Source organism: Miniopterus schreibersii (genome assembly GCF_964146895.1).
Source record: "Miniopterus schreibersii genome assembly, chromosome: 4".
In the NCBI taxonomy this organism is placed as follows: domain Eukaryota; kingdom Metazoa; phylum Chordata; class Mammalia; order Chiroptera; family Miniopteridae; genus Miniopterus; species Miniopterus schreibersii.
In genome coordinates this window covers 99,353,859-99,371,919 of record NC_138105.1, presented here as the reverse complement: position 1 = coordinate 99,371,919, position 18,061 = coordinate 99,353,859, and the positions used below count along the sequence as shown (strand labels likewise).

Sequence of the window (18,061 nt, the reverse complement as noted above, 5' to 3'; positions counted from 1 at the left end):
CAATAAAAACACAAAGCATATTAAATGCTACAAGGAAACTAAAAACAAACTATAATAGCCACATTAATAAATACAAGATCAATTCACCTTATTTAATTGAAAAGTATCTCTAAATAGAACCTCTAAGCAAAACCCAACTATATAATCAAGAGTTACCGGAACACATTGATTCAGAAAGCACATAGGAAAAAGCACAACAGTGGACTTCCAATTCCAATAAATGGAATGCTAGGTCATTCAGATAAACCCTGCAATAGAGTAAAAGCAGAAAAACTGGTCAAAATATCAAAGCAAAACCAAAATCAAAACATCTACTTGAAGGCCTCAGATCCAGGGGAACAGAAACCAGAAGGAAGAAATACAGCAAAATAAGCCCCACATAGGGGTACTTTTTCCCTACAGATGCACCTGCCAATTCCAGATTTAGCTAAAGAATGAGGAGCTAAGGGTACAAAAATAGGAATTCAGAATTCACCATGGGTAAGGGTTCTGGTAAATTTTAAGCTCTAGTATAAGGCCTTGAAGGGCTACACTACTGAATAAGGGCAAACTGGAAACATGCTGGACCTCCCAGGAACTAAATCCTAGTCCTGGCTGGTGTGGCTCAGTGGTTAGAGCGCAGGGCTGAGCACTCCAGGGTTGCAGGTTCGATTTCTGTTCAAGGGCACATATCTAGGTTTCAGATTCCCTCCCTGACCTCGGATGGGGAGCGTGTGGGAGGTAACCAATCGATGTCTCTCTCTCACACTGATGTTTCTTTCTCTCTCTCCCTCTCCCTCCTTTCTACCCTCTCTCAATGGAAAAAATATCCTTAGGTGAGGATTAACAAAAAAGTAAAAATAAAATTAAATCCTAGTTTGCACAGTTTAGATTCCTGAATCTGAGATTGCTGGCCCCATAACCTTCTTTGAGAAGCAAAAAGCCTGCCGTCTCTGAAGAAAGATAACATCATCTAGAACCTCAAATTTTTCATATACAACGATGACTATCATTCAATAAAAAATAACTAGGCATGTAAGAAGTTGATGCAACATTATAGAAAACCAAACCAAGAGAAGTAACAAACAACAAAAACACACCTACAGAGGTTGCAGATAGTAAAGTTATTAGACATGGATTCTAAAATAATACGCTTAGTATACTTAAGGAAATAAAATACGAGATTGAGAATTTCAGCAGAGAACTAGAAATTTAAGAAAAAAGAAAAAACGAAAGAAAAAGAGAAAGAAAGAGAGGGAAGGAGAAAAGGGAGGGAGGTCCCAGAATGAAAAAATATAAAAACTGAGATTAGGAATCAATGGATGGGTGTATAGCATTTTAAATAAACACAGCTGAAGAAAGAAATCAGTGAATTAGAAGACAGGTCAGAAAAAAATGGAATAAGGCACAGAGACATAAAATGATTGAAAATTAGGTAAGAGAATAGAAGACATAAAGAATATAGTGAAAAGGTTTTTACCAACTTTTTCTGCCATCTTGGAGCCTGTGGAGGCCTGCTGGGAAAAGGACTTTTGTAATGACAAATATATCTGGAAGACTGTGGTCCAACGCCATTTTTGCTGGCTATAAGTGGGGTCTCTGGAACCAGAGAGAGCACATGGCTCTTCTTAAAATTGAAGGTGTTTATGCTCAAGATGAAAATGAATTCTATCTAGGCAAGATATGTTCTTATGTATACAAAGCAAAAACAACACAGTGACTCCTGGTCGGAAACCAAACAAAACCAGGTAACCTGGGAAAAGGTAACTCGTGCTCATGGAAACAGTGGATAGTTTGTGCTAAACTCCAAAGCAATCTTTCTGTTAAGGCTACTGGACACAGAATCCATGTAATGCTGTACCCAAGGATTTAAACTTATTGAAAAGTAAATAAATAAAATGGATATGTTCTCTTGTTAAAAAAAAGGTTTTATCAACTATATAACTGGAGTTCTAGAAGGAGAAAAATAAGCAATATTTGAAGACAAAATACAAATATTCAAGAAGGACAGTGACTTGATTTGTTTTAAAGATCTAAGCAGGATAAATTTTTAAAACCCCAAACAACAGAAACCTAGGTATAGCATTGGAAGACTGCAGAAATCAAATACAAAAAAATTAATTCTTAAAAGTAGTAGCACATATTACCTTCAAAGGAAAAAAATAAATTTACAGACTTTTCAATGAAAAAATGGAAACCAGAAAACACTGGAATAGTCTCTGTACTTCCACACAAAATTTATACTCAGTGAAAATATTAGATTTACTGTAAAGAAAGTATTAAATAGTGTTCTTTAGGTAGAAGAAAAATAATCTCAGTTTTAAGGCCAGAAATGATGAAAGGAATAAAGAGCAGCAACAACAACAAAAAAATTTGGACAAGGCAAAGTGAATAATTGACTGTATAAACAAAAAACATATTGCAGTGTTTTAAAAAATGTATACAGAATTTAAACATATTTAAAAAAACAGTATTTAAATTGGGAGATAAATATATAGAATCTGACAGAATTCTACATTCACTAATAAAAACGTGAAACAAAGTAGATGGCTACTTCCTTGGCATAATTTTGAAAAATTTTATCTCAAGCAAAAAAGCCACCACCACACTTAGTGAAGAAACATTAAAGAATTCCCACTTATGTCAGTGGCTATTTTTCTTATTCCATTACTAATGTTACTTAAAATTTTTGAGGAGGTATCACTTAACATAATTACATAAGGAAGAAACTAGACGTATCATTATTGGCAGATAAAAAAATTGCCATCCATTAAGAAATTATGAAAGCCAACTGAAAAAATTACTATAGACAAAAATAAGGTGGCTGAGTATGAAATTAATATAAGAACCAACAGACTTAAATCGACAAAACTTGCTCTTAGAAAACATCAATATTATAATAATTGTGCTATAACAATAGGATTTGTTGTGAATCTATCTGAATTTAAAAAGCTGATCTTAAAATTTATATAAAAATACAAACAGAAAAATATCCAGGATTCTGAAAAATGTAGAGTAATAAGGGGAGATGAGCGTTACCTGAGATTAAGATACACTATAAGGTTGTAGTAATTACAATAGTGTATACTAGGTACATGAAGAGTCAGATAAAGCAATAGTGCACAGAAGTCCAGAAACATGAAAACATGTGGCTTCTAAAAGTAAGGGGACATCAGGAAGGGTGGAAGGCGGCTGATCTCAGAAACACAGAACAAGTGCCAAGAGTGCCACATGTGTAGCACAAGCAGTGCTCTCGACTATCCTACACAAGGCCCCAATAGCCACTACTGAGTGGCTGAAGAATCAGATCACTAACTTGAAATAATGCCTCATCCTGATAAGTTTAAGAAAACTCACTTCTGTCAGGATGACATCATCATCCAGGTCCTCTTCGTCATGTTGCTGAGGAGCTGGGGTGACCATCATTGGAACTCCTTCCTCATCAGAGTCGTCAGATATGGTGATGGGTCCTTCTCTGAGATTGATCCAGTCTAAAAATAGGCAGAAAACACTGTTACCAGGAGGTGGGCACAATCACATTCAGTCCTTTAATTCAGTTTTGGCATGCAAAAGGTCGTGTCTAAAGCAAAGTTCATGGCTACTGGTATCTCCTCAAGTGACACATACCTAAGCGTTAAGAGCCATGTTTCCATTCTGATCTTTACCAATAATACATTTTGGGAATCACTTGAGAAAATCTGACAATTACTATGCTCAAGATTATCAACTTTTTCTTATATTAGGCTGGAAAAATGTTGATGAAATATGTCAATTCCTTAAAAGTGAAATCATGGCCTTGAACTCATCCCATGTCTAATCCTTCCAGGGAATAAAACACTGTCATTCAAACTGATCAGAAAAAAAATTTACTCAAAAATAGTAAAATTTTTGTTTAATATTAAAATGTGCTCACCTTAGACATAACCTTAAGTATTATTTATACAAACATATTTCAGTGTTTTAGCCAAACACTCATAGAGCATCTATGACAGTAAGCAATTTAACTCTTCTAGTTTCTTTTTAAATGTAACTAGAGCTAAACACTATCTAGATATAGTAATTCTGTTCAAGGTCTCTAACTCCTTTAATTTGTTTGAAAATAGATCATGTTGGATGTGAATTACTGAATAACACAAACTGATATTTTTTGTGTGTCTGGTTCCATGGGATGGTTAAAGCTAAAATGGGCAATGAAGAGAAAACGCATTGACTGTGCTAGAAAAAAAGGTTTTTTTTAAAAAAAGAAACAGAAAGAGGTCTTACAAATTTTGAAATTCCTCCATTAAAGCTCTAATGTCTTTCTCAAGGTTAATGCCTCATATATGTATTTTTATGGTACCGAACAATTTGAAAAGCAATCTAAAATCAATTATCTCATTTCATTCCTGCAACAGAGCTGTGGTAATGCCAGGGATGGTAGTTTAAAACAGGTAAGTCTGTGTGCTTTAAAGTCAAACTGCCTGGGTTCAAATCTCAGTTCTACCACATGCTAGCTACATGCTGCTGTTATCTAACTTTTTTAAACATCCATTTCCTTAACACTAAAAAAAGGTTAGCAGTGGTACCTACCTCAAGTAATTGTATTAGTTGAGAAAGCTCACATAAAATGTCTGTTTATTTTAGTACCTGACACATAGTAAGTTGCCGGATTTTAAGTCCATTGCTACCTACATTGTAGGCTGATAAATCTAATAACCAACTGAACAGAGAGCCTGGGAAGTACATGATAGAGGACTTCTGGTTAAATCTGGCAGGATGAATTCAAGTGGTTATCATCACTACCTCCTGAAATACCACTAAAATGATAGTAAAAGGAACTTAAGGTATAACCTCTCAAGTACACAAAGAAAAGGAAAGGAAATGATAGCTGGCAAGGGATTTAAACAGATGGCAAGAGCTCTAGCAGGGTGGAGAAGGCTTAAACCCAGTCTGCAGAGGAGGCAACCAACCAGCAGTGGCCTAATTCATGCTGCAGAATCCTAGATTTTCTTGAGCAAATATTCTCAATTATTGTATGTCTTTGGTCATTTCCAGTCTTTAAATACTTGTTTTTGACAATTTTGTTAACTTTATCATTGACTTTGCAGAGAGGCTTTGCCAAGCTCCTCACTTGGCCATTCAGAAGACCCATCCAGTGGAGATCCATTCTAGCTTCTGAGGCAGAGGCACTAGACACCAGGCAGGGGATCAAGAAAGGAAAGGGGTGCCACTGAAATAGCACAGTGAATGAGACCACAGCTGCTTTCTGCTGCTTGGCACCCTGAATGCTGGCAGTCTTAGATTCCAGATGCAGGAAACTGTAGATTCCTCTCTGAAAGAATCAGCCTAAGAAAAGGACCCAATGAAAAAGTTGATTTGAAATCCATCACCTTACAATGAAGCCCAGTAGTTGACAAGATACTCAACACACCATGTATAAACACATTAGCTTTTTAAAAATATACTTAAAAAAATTAAAAGTATAACAGAGTCTATGAATCAAGTGTATAACTCCATGAACTAATATAAAAGGTATATTCCTGTGGAACTACCATCACTAAGGCGAGTAAATACAACATTTCTAGCACTTTAGGAGCTTCTTAACTCCACAGATTAATTTTGCTTGTTTTTGAGTGTATTCTTTTGTTTCTAGCTTCCTTACAAATAACAGGTCCAAGATGTAACCATGCTGCTGCATGCTGTAGTAGCTCTGTTGCTCTATGTCATCCACTATATGACTATACCTTAAATTAATTATTCTTCTGCAGATGGACACTTGGGTTGGTTCCAGTCTTGGCTATTCTGGACAGTGCTGTTAGGAACATGCTTGGACATGTCTCTGGGCATACACATTTCAGTTGGGTCATATGGAAAGCTTATTTTCAATTTTAGTAGACAAAGCCAAACAATTTTCCAAATTGTCTGCACCAATTTACACTCCCACCAGCAGTATAAAATAGAACCTGTTACTTCATGTCCTTATTGGAACACAGACATGTTCATTCATTTATATATTATCTACAGCTACTTTCATGATACAATGGTATAATAGGCTGAGTAGTTGCAACAGAGATCATATGATCTGCAAGGCTGAAACAGTGACTATCTGGCTCTTTCAGTTTGCTGAGCCTAGTTTAGATTACTAATTTCCGAGCTTTATTTCTTACCCATATGTGCATTTTAGTTTTCTTGACATTTAGTTTTGTTTTTCTTATGCACACATAAGTTTTCTTCAAAACATGACATTAGCTGCATCTCATAAGTTTCAATAGATTGTATTTTCACTATCATGCAGTTCAAAAATTTTCCTAATTTTCATTGTGATTTCTTTGAACCATGGGTTGTTCTGAAGTGTACTCCTATTTTCCACACATATAGGGATTTTCTAATTATATTTCTATAATTGATTTATAGCTCAATTCCAATGTGGTTAGGGAACATAATCTATGATTTCAATTCTCTGTAACTTGAAACTTGTTTTGTGGCTCAAAATATGATCAATTTTGGTAAATACATTGGGTACACTATTTCATACATGTCTAACATGTCAGGTTTATTGATCATGCCTTCCAATATTCTACATTCATACAATTTTTGTGTGTGCTTGCTCTCTCCCAGTTATTGAAAGAAATATATTAAAATCTCCCATTATGATTGTGGACTTGTTCATTTCTTCTTCTAGCTCTGTCAATTTTTGCTTTGTATATTTTGACCCTATGTTACTAAGTGTGTAGGGATTAGAATTGTTTTATCTTTCCAGTGCACTGATCCGCTTTTATCATTATGAAATGTTTATTAATACTTCTGGGTGGGCCCGGCTGGGCGTGGCTCAGCGGTTGAGCATCGACCTAGGATCCAGGCGATCGGGATTCGATTCCCGGTCAGGGCACATGCCCAGGCTGTGGGCTCGATCAATGACTCTCTCATCATTGATGCTTCTATCTCTCTCTCCCTCTCCTTCCCTCTCTCTGAAATCAATGAAGATATACTTAAAAAACAAACAAACTTCTGGCTGGAATGTCTATTTTACCTGATAATATAGACATACCAGTTTGGTTTTTTTTAGCTACTATTTGCAAAATGTATCTTTTTCATTCCTGTACTTTTAACCTTTATTTTACCTTAATTTTTAAGCCTATTTTCACTGGGTATAGAATTCTAGGTGAATATTACTCAGCAATTAAATGAACTGAATTACTTATATATGCAACACATGGATGAATCTCACAATAAATTATGTTGGGCAGAAGAATTCAGGCACAAAGAGTAAATACTGCATGCTTCCACTGATATGAAATTGTATAGTGGCAAAAGGCAGATCAGTGGTTTCATTAATCCAGGACTGGGGTAAACACCGATGGAAAAGGGGCATTAAAGGAATCTTTCTGGGGTGATATTCTATATAATGATTAAGGTGGTGGTTATATAGGTGTATTTGTTTTTTAAAACTCACTGAACTATACATTTAAAATGTGTGAATTTACTGTATATAAATTACAGCTCAATAAAGATGATTGCAAAGATAACTATAAAAGTTGGCATAAAAATTATTAATACAGCTAATAAAAAAACCACACAACTTTGTAGCCTAAAAAAATCCTCATGATGGGTGTAATACATAAAACTTGTCTAACAGAAAAATATACCTCCAGGGAGTACCCTTCTAGTTGTTTGATGGGATGCTCCCTGATTCATGAATTGCTTAATAAAGCCAATTAGAGCTTTAAAAAAAAACAACAAAAAAAACACGCCTCCTAAGTCAATGATTTCTCAAAAGAATATTATTGTGCTTAAAGAAACATTCAAGTATATTTAAGATCCAATTAAAAAACTACAACATTAATTTATACGTGTTCAGGAATTTTGGAAATGATCACATATATAAATTATAGCTAATATTTAAAACTTTCTTATTCACAATAAATTATAGCTATAATCACTATCAAGTTAGAATATACTATTAAGAAAACCCTGCCATGCTGGTGTGGCTCAGCGGTTGACCATTGATCTATGATCCAGGAGATCCCAGTTCGATTCCCAGTCAGGGCACATGCCTGGGTTGTGGGCCTGATCCCTAGCAAGGGACATGTAGGAGGCAGCCAATAAATGACTCTCATCACTGATGTTTCCATCTCTCTCTCCCTCTACCTTCCTCTGTCTAAAATAAATTAAAACATATTTAAAAAAAAACAACCCTTAAAAAAAAAAAATCAGTATTTCTTGCCCGGCGGTGTGGCTCAGTTGGTTGAGCACCATCCCATGCACCAAGAGGCCACTGGTTTCAATCCCAGTCAGGGCACATGCCCAGGATGGGGGAATTGATCCCCAGCAGGGGGTGTGCAGGAGGCTGCCAATCAGTGTTTCTCTCTCTCCCTCTCCCTTCCTCTCTCTATAAAATCAATAAAATATATATATATTTTAAAAAATCAGTATTTCTTTTGTAGTACTCATAATTTACATAGCTTAAGCAATTTTATTTTTCTCAATTTATTTGCTTAATAAAATTTACTCAATTTTAAATGCTTTGAAAGCCAAATACATATAATTTACCCTCTGCTGGAAAAGAAGTCATCATAAGCACAAAATATTACCAATGGGAAAAAACACCAAAAAACATGGTACAACCTCTTTCATGAAATTTATACTTACAAAAAATGAACTTTTCCTACTCATCGGCATAACATTTCTTCTTTTAGTGATGTATAAATGTGAATTAGGATTTGGCAGGAAATTTTGTATGCATTTAGGAATGAAGTTATAGAAGTGCAGGCTTCCTTCCTTTTATAAATCAATAAATTTCCCCACATTTAAAACACCATAAAATGAAAAAATACATGTCCTAAAATTCCGTGTAAGGCTAAACCACAATCTTCTGGCAAATGCTTAGCAGCAGCCTTAGTACTTTTAGGTCAGGAGGAGTGTTCCTTTGCAGTCACCATTCCTTCAAAAACAGGTAACTGCCACTGTTCTCAAACTCTAGCCTCTTAAGATCCAAGGACTACATGTTCACAGCTCTTTTTAGCCTGATAATTCATAGTTTATTAATCTACTTGTGAGAGAAGATTCTTAAACTTCAGTCATGCATTCAGGTATCACCATTTGACACAAAATTCTAGTTTGATGAGTCCATTTATACCTGATGCTCTGAGGCCTAAAAATGAAACATCTCTGGGTTCTACATGGTGCAAAACAGGTTCATTTTTGAAAAAGATATAACTATAGTACTAAGGGAAAAAACAGTGAAAAGGAAAAAGTGAGAACCAACATTTACCTTGTCTCTGGTGGCAATGAAAGTTGTTCAAGTGAATTACCTCTTCATTGTTATTTCCCTCTGCCATTTTGAAATGCGGACACACATATGTGCTTGCTAATATCTAAACATGGTGTGACTACCTGTTCCAAAGGGTCTGAAAAAGAAGAAAAAAAGAACATTAAGAATGAGGGAAGGATCAAAACTCTTCCCACGTATCTGGTCAAGGCAGTAGCATTCTAAGCTTAAGGTGAAACCACCACTAAAACAACAACAAAAAACCCCTAAATGAATGCATAACTAAAAAGCTAATAAAAGAGGGAATAATGGAATAATAAAAAAACCAAATTACTCCAAAAGAACATATAAAAGATAAATGAGAGATCGAAGAACAGATGGGACATATAAAAAACAAAAAGTATACTTAAAAACTCAATTATGACAACCTGTGGAATGGGAGGAAATATCTGCAAATCATTTATCTGATAAGGGGTTAAAATCCAAAATATATAAAGAACTCATATTATTCAACATCAAAAATCATATGCTTACATGCAGCAAGTCTATGCACAATACAGCAGCATTAATTCTACAAGCCAAAAACTGAAAGGGACACACATCAATGATAGAATGGACAAATACATTATGGTATATTCATACAATACCAAAAAAAAGAAGCCATTACAGTCACATACAACATGGATAGATATTAAAACATAATGACTGGCCCTGGCCAGGTGGCTCAGTTGATTAGAGCATATATATATGTGTATAAATAATGACTCCCATTTAGACAAAGTTTAGGCATAGGCTTAAACTTAGTTGTTTGGGATGAAACTTATTGGTGTGTTGTATTTCACAATGTAAAAGCTAGGGGAAACAAAGCCATTATAAGGGGGGAAAAAGTGGTTGCCTACATGAAACAGTAGTTGGGGATCAGGAGGACAGGATTATTGCTTTTAATTTTCTGTAGCTTGATTTTGAACCATTTTCATGCTTTACTTTGATAAAAATGACAAGAATGAAAATCAATAAATAAGAACCAAAAGGGTACAATTATGACTGCTATGGACCTCTTTAGTTTCAAGACCCCATCTGTAGCTTACCCACTCAACTTTTTCCTTCACCCCTAAGAAAAGCTCAATTTTCTTTGCCTTCCTGGGAAAAATCATGTGCTTTAAGATGTAAGCTCCAAATCCTGGTTTCTCTCATTAACGTCCACAAAGAGTTAACAGTCAAATAATATCAGAATTTTCCAACTTAGAGAATACAAAGTTGTATATCAAGATTGTTTTACCACAGAACTTTCTGGTTATCTATAACCAGACAAAGGTATCTCAAACTTAAAAAATTACACATCCAAGCAATAGTTTGGTTCTCTCACTTGAAATAACAGTAATGTTACTTATAAATAGCATGGTATAAAGGAAAGAGCTCTGGTGTCAAATTTGAACTGCATTTATTCAAATACTTTTCTTTCAAATATAATTTTTAAAAAAGTATCTTGAACACTTAATTATAATACCCAAGTTCCTTATTTCTTCTTTTACCACAATTAGGTTTCTTCAGTTTTACACTGGAAATCAAAAGGAAATGTGACTTATTTTACATCTAATTTAGTTAGAATGTCAAGCTTGTAGTTAAACAGATTACTAGTGGTGCTTTAAAAGTAACATTCCTCATGAATGGTACACACAGCAGCCCAAAGCTGCACTGAGAAAAAGAATCTGATGAAATTTCTACTTCTGACTAATTTCTCTGTAAAGGTCCCTCAACCCCGACGTTCGGTCCTCTCATCTGGGTTTCAGATCAGACTGCAAAGGTATAAACCTGGTGTCACTGTTTAGTAAATCAGTAACTGTAAATTGCTTAACCTCTTGGGCCTAGATCCCCCATTTGTAAAATAAAAATATGGTTATTTTAAATTTCAATTGAGTTAAATATGTATAAAGTACTTAGCATAGAGCCTGGGAAATAGCAAGTGTCACATTATGACTATTATTATTATCTGTGAAACGGAAATAGCTATTCTTATTTTGTAAGGCTGTGTTGAAGATTAAATATGAGAAGGCAGCACTGGCCGGATGGCTCAGGTGGCTGGAGCATTGTCTCGTACACCACAAGGTGGCAGGTTCAATTCCCAATCAGGGCACATACCTAGGTGGCAGGTTGAATCCCCAGTCGGGAACGTATGGGAGGCAACCAATCTATGCTTTTCTCTCACAGTGATGTTTCTCTCTCTCTCTCTAAAAAATAAAAAGAAAAGGGGAAAAAAATCTTCTGGTGAGGATTAAAAAGTATATACATAAGAAGGCACTTTGTATATGGTAGGAGCCATCAAAACAAGAGCTTTATCTCAAGTACACATAGATGTGGTGTTTATTAATAAGAGTTGGTAATATAGCCAAACAAGGGGGGGGGGGAACGACACTGTATTTTCCTCTTACAAGTTACTTTTCACTAGTATTATAGCTATTCACAGTAAAACGTTTACTTCTTTCTATAAAAGAGACATCATTTCCCCTCTGGAAGTAGCACGAAGCTATCTATGTCTTTTCGCTTCTTGATCAGACAACTAAAGAAAATAAACAAAAGTGAAGTCCAGAAATTGTAAATGCCACCCAAGAAAGATTATTTCAGTTCTTGCCTCTTCCCTTTATTATAAAAGTTATATGTATGTTTATGACTCTACTTTATAGTCAAGTATCAGTTAATGCTTTCCAAAATAAAAACCAAAAATTAGCACTTATTTCATCACTTCATAACTGTAGAGAATCTTCGGTAGTACTACTATATGGTAAAACTTTAAGAAAATTAGATGGCAGTTCTTCCATGTTCTCTTCCACTCCTACAACTGTCCCTCCTTTTATGGATGAATCAACATATGAGAGAGTTCACATTTTGTTTCCTCCCTATGCCCTTGACTATGTCTTACTCACAGCTGTATTTCCAGCATCTCACAGGTGACTTATAAATGAGTGACTCCAAAAACATCTTTCTTTCAGAGACTGGAACTGTGAAACACAGCCATATGTAACCAGAGTCAGGTAAAGTGGCTTAAGTGACAACAATCAGTTTTTATTAGGATTTTCTTCAATTATAAAGTATGGCCCATTATAGAAAATTTGGAAAACAAAGTCTGGGGAAAAAATGGGTATCATCCATGGTTGGTTCCCTCACACAATTTTCTGGTTTTCAGATTTGCATCTTTGCTTCCTCGTGCCCAGAGACTGACTGGTCGGGTCTGTCTCTAACAATCATTTTCTTCTCAGTCTTCTATTTGTGCTGCTTCTCCACTTCTCCTTCCACATGCATGGTCCTGGAGTTCTGCAGTGTTCCCGTTTTCCAGAGTAATCTCCATGAATATGCCTGTCACTGCTGCAAACACTTATTTGGGGGTAATAAAAGATGTTTCAAATTTAATGAGTTAATCTCTTAACATTCCAGGGAAAGGTGGGCAAAGCAGAGTGAAACACAGGCTGGGAGAAGCTGACATCCATCAAGCCCCCCACAATGCCTCCTTAGCATTTTAAAATATATATATATATATATATATATATATATATATATATATATCTTTATTGATTTCAGAGAGAGGAAGGGAGAGGGAGAGAGAGGAACATCAATGATGAGAGAGTTGTCACTGACTGGCTGTCTCCTGCACGCCCCCGACTGGGGATCAAGTCTGCAACCCGGACACGTGCCCTGACCAGGAATCAAACCTTGATCTCCTGGATCCTAGGTTGATGCTCAACTGCTGAGGCAAGCCCGGCTGGCTCTAGCATATTTTTCAATTGTCTATAAATTATTTTTGCTTTTCATTCAACTTGTAGCTTCTCATCTTAACCAATATTTGGATACCCATTCTTTATAAGCCTGTACTAATATTTAATCAATCTTAAATCAACACAACAAAAAGTTAATAATGGCTGTTTCTAAGTAATAAGTTTAAGGTAGTTTATCTTTTTCGCTTCCTTATATTTCCTGATTTTCCTATACTAAATTGGCATTATTTACATTAACACTTAAAATACATTAAAAGAATTCAAGATATTTATTGTGGGCTTACCACATGGTGTAAATAATGTGTTGTACATCATGGTGAATAAATACAAAGAAAATCCAACATGGATCTTGCTTCAAAGAACTTGGGAGTCCCATCAATGAGAAAAAATATGCATATAATTAAGTATACTAAAAAGTATAAAGTCATTAGTGCAATAAAAAGATTATTCCAGTTGGGGAGAGGCAGGCAGTCAGGAAATGTTTAGTGGAGACAGCAGTATTTAAGCTAAACCGAATGTTGTGCCAGCTCCAGGCCTAGCCTTTAAAGGAGGCAGCAGCTTTCACCTCCGGCTCTTGAAGGCCAGAGTCACCATGTAAGAAGTTTAACTCCCCTGCTGGAGAGACCACATGGAAAGCCCTGACACATAGCATGGAGAGGGAAAGGCCAGCAGAGCCCAGCCTTCCCGCAGTCTCTGACATGGGAGTGAAGAAGCCATTTTGGAAGTGCGTCCTCCAGCCCCAGCCACCTCGTTTGACAGCATGTGGATCAGAAAAAACATAGCCCAGGTGAGCACTTCACAGTCTCCTGACTCACAAAACTTTTAATAAAATTGTTGCATTAAGTCGCTAAGTTTGGGTGTGGTTTGCTATGCGTCAAGAGCTAACTGAAGCAGAGCTTAAGGTTTATTTTCTATCCAATGGGAAGCAATGTAGAGTTGAGCTTTAGGAAAATCAACCTAGTTGCAACATATAAGGCCAACTGTAGAAGACATCTGGTGGCAGGAAACCCAGAAACAAGAGCTAGTGAAGTCTGAACTAGAGTTAACAGTAAGCAGGGGAGGAAAAAGATGTAAGATACTGACTACGAATTAGATTCAATGCGATTTTTTAATGTAATTAGCCATCAAGGCAAGAGAAAGAAAGGAGTCAAAGGTAACTTAGATGTTGAGATCAGGTGACTGAAGGATGGTGATAATATATATATATTTTCAATATATCTTTATTGATTTCAGAGAGAGGAAAGGACAGGTAGAGAGAGCTAGAAACATCAGTGATGAGAGAGTCATTGATCGGCTGCAGCCCGCAACCCGGGCATGTGCCCTGACCGGGAATCGAACCCTGATAGCCTGGATCCTAGGTCGATGCTTAACCCCTGAGCCATGCCCGGCCGGGCAGGATGGTGATAATATTAACGAAGAAAAAGGCAGGTGATAAGTTCAGAACAAGAAAATGCAATGCACGTTAATTTTAATACATAGACAAAAAGAACTAAGGTAGAATATCATCCATAATTACGCATACAATTATACAAACAGTCTGGAGTTTAAGCAGAGTTTAAAAGAGCTCTAAAAATCCTGTAATAAGTATCTTTCTACAATAGGAGAGATTTTAATCCAAAAATTAAATTAAAAATCTTCATTGGGTGGGCTAAAGAGTTTAACATGTAACATTAAGATTTCCCTTAAAAAAAAAAGCCCTGGCCAGTTTGGCTCAGTGGTTAGGGCATCAGCCCGAGGACTGAAGGATCCCAGGTTCGATTCCAGCCAAGGGCACGTACCACAGCTGCAGGCTCGATCCCCCGCCAAACTAGGGCGCACCCAGGAAGCAACCAATCGATGTGTCTCTTTCACATCCATGTTTTTCTCTCTCTCCTTTCCACTCTCTCTAAAACAAACAAAAAACATTTCCCTTAACTGTCAACTGAATATTGGTTCAGAAACCAGGATAGCGCCCAGCCGGGCATGGCTCAGCGGTTGACCGTTGGCCTAGGATCCAGGATTTCGCGGTTTGATTCCTGGTCAGGGCACATGCCCAGGTTGTGGGCTCAATCCCCAGTTGGGGGGCGTGCAGGAAGCAGCCGATCAATGACAACTCTCTCATCATTGATGTTTCTTTCTCTTTCTCCCTCTCCCTTCCTCTCTCTGAAATCAATAAAGATATATTTAAAAAAAAAAAAAAGAAAAAGAAACCAGGATAGTTAAGCACATCCTCATCTACAAGGGGTTTAAAAAATATATCAATGTTTTCAATGACCTTTTATAACTGAATCCCCTTGACACCGTCCTTTCTATCCCAATACTGCCTACAGGTTCTACATTTTAACATAGTGCTGCGAGGTCTTTTTAAACCACAAATCTCATCACGGTAGAACCAAAATCACTGCCATGGCTTGCAAAACGCTGCCTCATATGACCCTTGCTGACACAACTAGCCTCACCTTGTACCTCTCCCCTCCATTCCCCATTTGGCAGTGGCAATGGTTGTTTCTTGAGCGTGCCATGCTCCTTCTTTCCACTTCTGCTCTTTTCTCTGGCTGGATTACCCTTCACTACCTCTTTCACCAAATGAACTCTATCATCCCTCATTGCATCTTAAATGTCACTTCCTCAAAGAAAAACCTTTCCTGACTATCCCCAGTATTCATGCACAGATCTCTCACTCCTTCAAAGGAGACGTGGCACAGTAATAAGCTACAATTGTTTAATATCCATCTCCTCTGCTAAAACAAGCTCCAAGAGGGTGGGACCCTACATCTTATTCGTTCCCATAGCCCCAGGATATAGCACACTGCATGGCACGAAGTAAATACTCCATAAGAGCCTTCCGAATAAACATTCACAGGTGTAACAGGATAATTAGGAGCATGAACTCTGGGATCAGGCTGAGTTCAAGTTCCAGCCACCCCTTGTGAGCTTTGTTATTAGCTAAGCTGTTCTCAGCACCCCGTTTTCCCCTTTAAAAAGTAAGAAGAACGAAACCCCAGGCACTGAGGGTGAGAAGTCGCGGTGCAGAAAGCGCTCAGAACAGTGCCTGGAGCACAGCATCATGTTCTGTCCTGTGACCAGTAGCAATGAGGGCAAAACATGGGTAGGTGTGACGTTAGTTACGCTGTCTGTGAAAGTCCTAACAGCCCAGGAGATAGTCCACGCTGGTTAAACAGCAGCTCCCAGCCTGGCCGCGTGGCTCAGTGGGTTGGAGCTCCGGGCACACTCCGCAGGGCTGTAGGCTTGACTCCAGTGAGGGCACATCCTTAGGTTTCAGGGCACATCCTAGGTTTCGGGTTTGAGCCTGGGTCCCGGCATGCAGGCCAGGCAACGGATCGACGTTTCTGTCTCACATCGAGGTTTCTCCCTCTCTCTCAAATCAATCAACATATCCTCGGGTGAGGATTAAGGAAAACAAATTAGCTGTCCTGGCCAGTGTGGCTCAGCTGGTTGGGCACAGATGCCATGCGCTGAGGGGCTGGCAGCTGGATTCCCGGTGAGGCCACAAGCCCGGCTCCATCCGGGTGTGGGGCCTGCAGGAGGCAGCCGATGGACGTTTCCCTCCCTCCCTCTCCTCTCTCTCTCACGCTCTAAAAAGTCAATAAAAATATAGTATTAAAAAAACAGCTCTCAGAGTTAGCAAACACGGATGCTCCCATCTGCCGTACTTTCATAAACTTTCGGTCTCCCTGACGCACATCTCAACTTCCTTTATTGCAGGGGCTGAACCTCTGTTTTAGGTTTTGCAAGGAGGTCCGAAGGCTGGCCCCCGGCTCTCCAGCTATTTCCTCAAAGGCAACCCCGCGCGGCGCCGCAGTAAATCCCTCGGGGCGGTCCTCCTCGGGACAAGGTGCTGGAGTCGGAGCCTGTCCCCGAGTCCCCGGCCCTCTCCCGGGGCGAAGCAGCTTCCCTCTCCGCGAGGCACACGCTGGGTCAGGCCTCAGCGGGGCCCTCGGCGCCGCGCGCCCGAGTTTTTCACACCTCCCCCGGGCTGGCTTGTGTGGGAAGCGGCCCTAGAAACCGAGCCGGGACCGCGGGCGCTCGGTTGTCACGACACTGAGTGGCCCGAAGTGCTGGGCCCGCCGTGCCCAGGGCTGCGGCCGCGTCGCGCGCGGGAGCGTCGCTCCGGTTCGGCGCCCGGCGCTGCAGGTACATCCCTCAGGGTCGCCTTCCCCGCGCCGCGGGCTCGGGCACCCCTGCAAGTCGTCTCGAGGGCAGCGGAGCTGTCGCCGGCTTCCTGGGGACACACCCCTCCAAGGGCTGAGTCCGCAGGGTGCGGGGCCGCGGCCCGCCCGCCGCGGGGCCCGGGCCGCCCGAGTTCAAAGTCACGGCGCTTCGCCCCCCGCGCTCCAGGCCCGCTCGGCACCACGGCCGCCGCCTCCCGTGAGGTGTCGCCCAGGAAAGTGGGACTTTCGGCGCTTTCGCCCTCGCGCCGCAGGTTGACGGGCCGGCCCGCGAAACTTCCCGAAGTACCGGGAGCGGCGCAGGGTCCGCGGCCGCGCGCGCCTGGATCGCTCCCGCAGCCCCGCGACCCGCCGCCCCTCACGGCCGAGGCCCCCTCCCGACCCCGCGGCCCGACCCGCGCTGGAGGAGGCGCCGGGCGCGGACGCCACTCGCCTCCCGGAGCCCGCCGAGGAGCCGCGCGCGCGCCCGCGGCCGACACTTACTCGCCACTCAACTGGCCGGCTCGCGAGGCGGGCTCGGCCGCCCCTGTCGCCCGAGCTCTCAGTCACCACAAGCCGCGGCCGACAGCGCCCGTCGCCGCCGCGGAGGCCACGGCCGCGCTCCTTCCGGCCCTGCCGCGGCGTCACCTCGCGCCTGCGCACAGCGCCCCCTCCCGACTAATGACAGGAAGAACCATAGAGGCACGGCGGGCGCGAGGAGGAGGGGCCTGGGGAGCGGGACCATAGAGAGGGCCGCCCGTGCGCGGCTCCACCCGCTCACCGCCCGGCGAGTCTTGACTCCCCCGCCAGGCGGGAGGCCGCAACGACCTGGGACTCCCGCCGCTGAGTCAGGACTTCCTGGGCCCGGGACTTGAGAAGGGTGCGGGGGCAGGTGGCCACGGAAAGCTGCTGGGTGTGCA

General features: G+C 40.3%; 1 protein-coding gene and 1 pseudogene across 4 annotated transcripts in view; one reads left to right on the top strand and one right to left on the bottom strand.

Moving 5' to 3' along the window:
- The window catches only part of RNF216 (ring finger protein 216), a 116,976-nt gene extending 99,174 nt beyond the window's left edge, over positions 1-17,802 (bottom strand). For all 3 annotated transcript variants that reach the window (XM_081137014.1, XM_081137012.1, XM_081137013.1), the window contains exons 1-3: positions 17,646-17,802; positions 9,230-9,365; positions 3,337-3,470 (exon numbers count right to left, since the gene is read on the bottom strand). In XM_081137014.1, coding sequence (XP_080993140.1) covers positions 3,337-3,470; positions 9,230-9,296 — 201 coding nt within the window. In that variant the 5' untranslated portion in view covers positions 9,297-9,365; positions 17,646-17,802. The remainder of the gene's footprint in view (positions 1-3,336; positions 3,471-9,229; positions 9,366-17,645) is intronic.
- On the top strand, positions 1,482-1,852 carry LOC308557053 (large ribosomal subunit protein eL33 pseudogene; annotated as a pseudogene). The gene has a single exon. The product of its transcript is annotated as a large ribosomal subunit protein eL33 pseudogene (transcript).
- Positions 17,803-18,061: the final 259 nt, after the last annotated feature.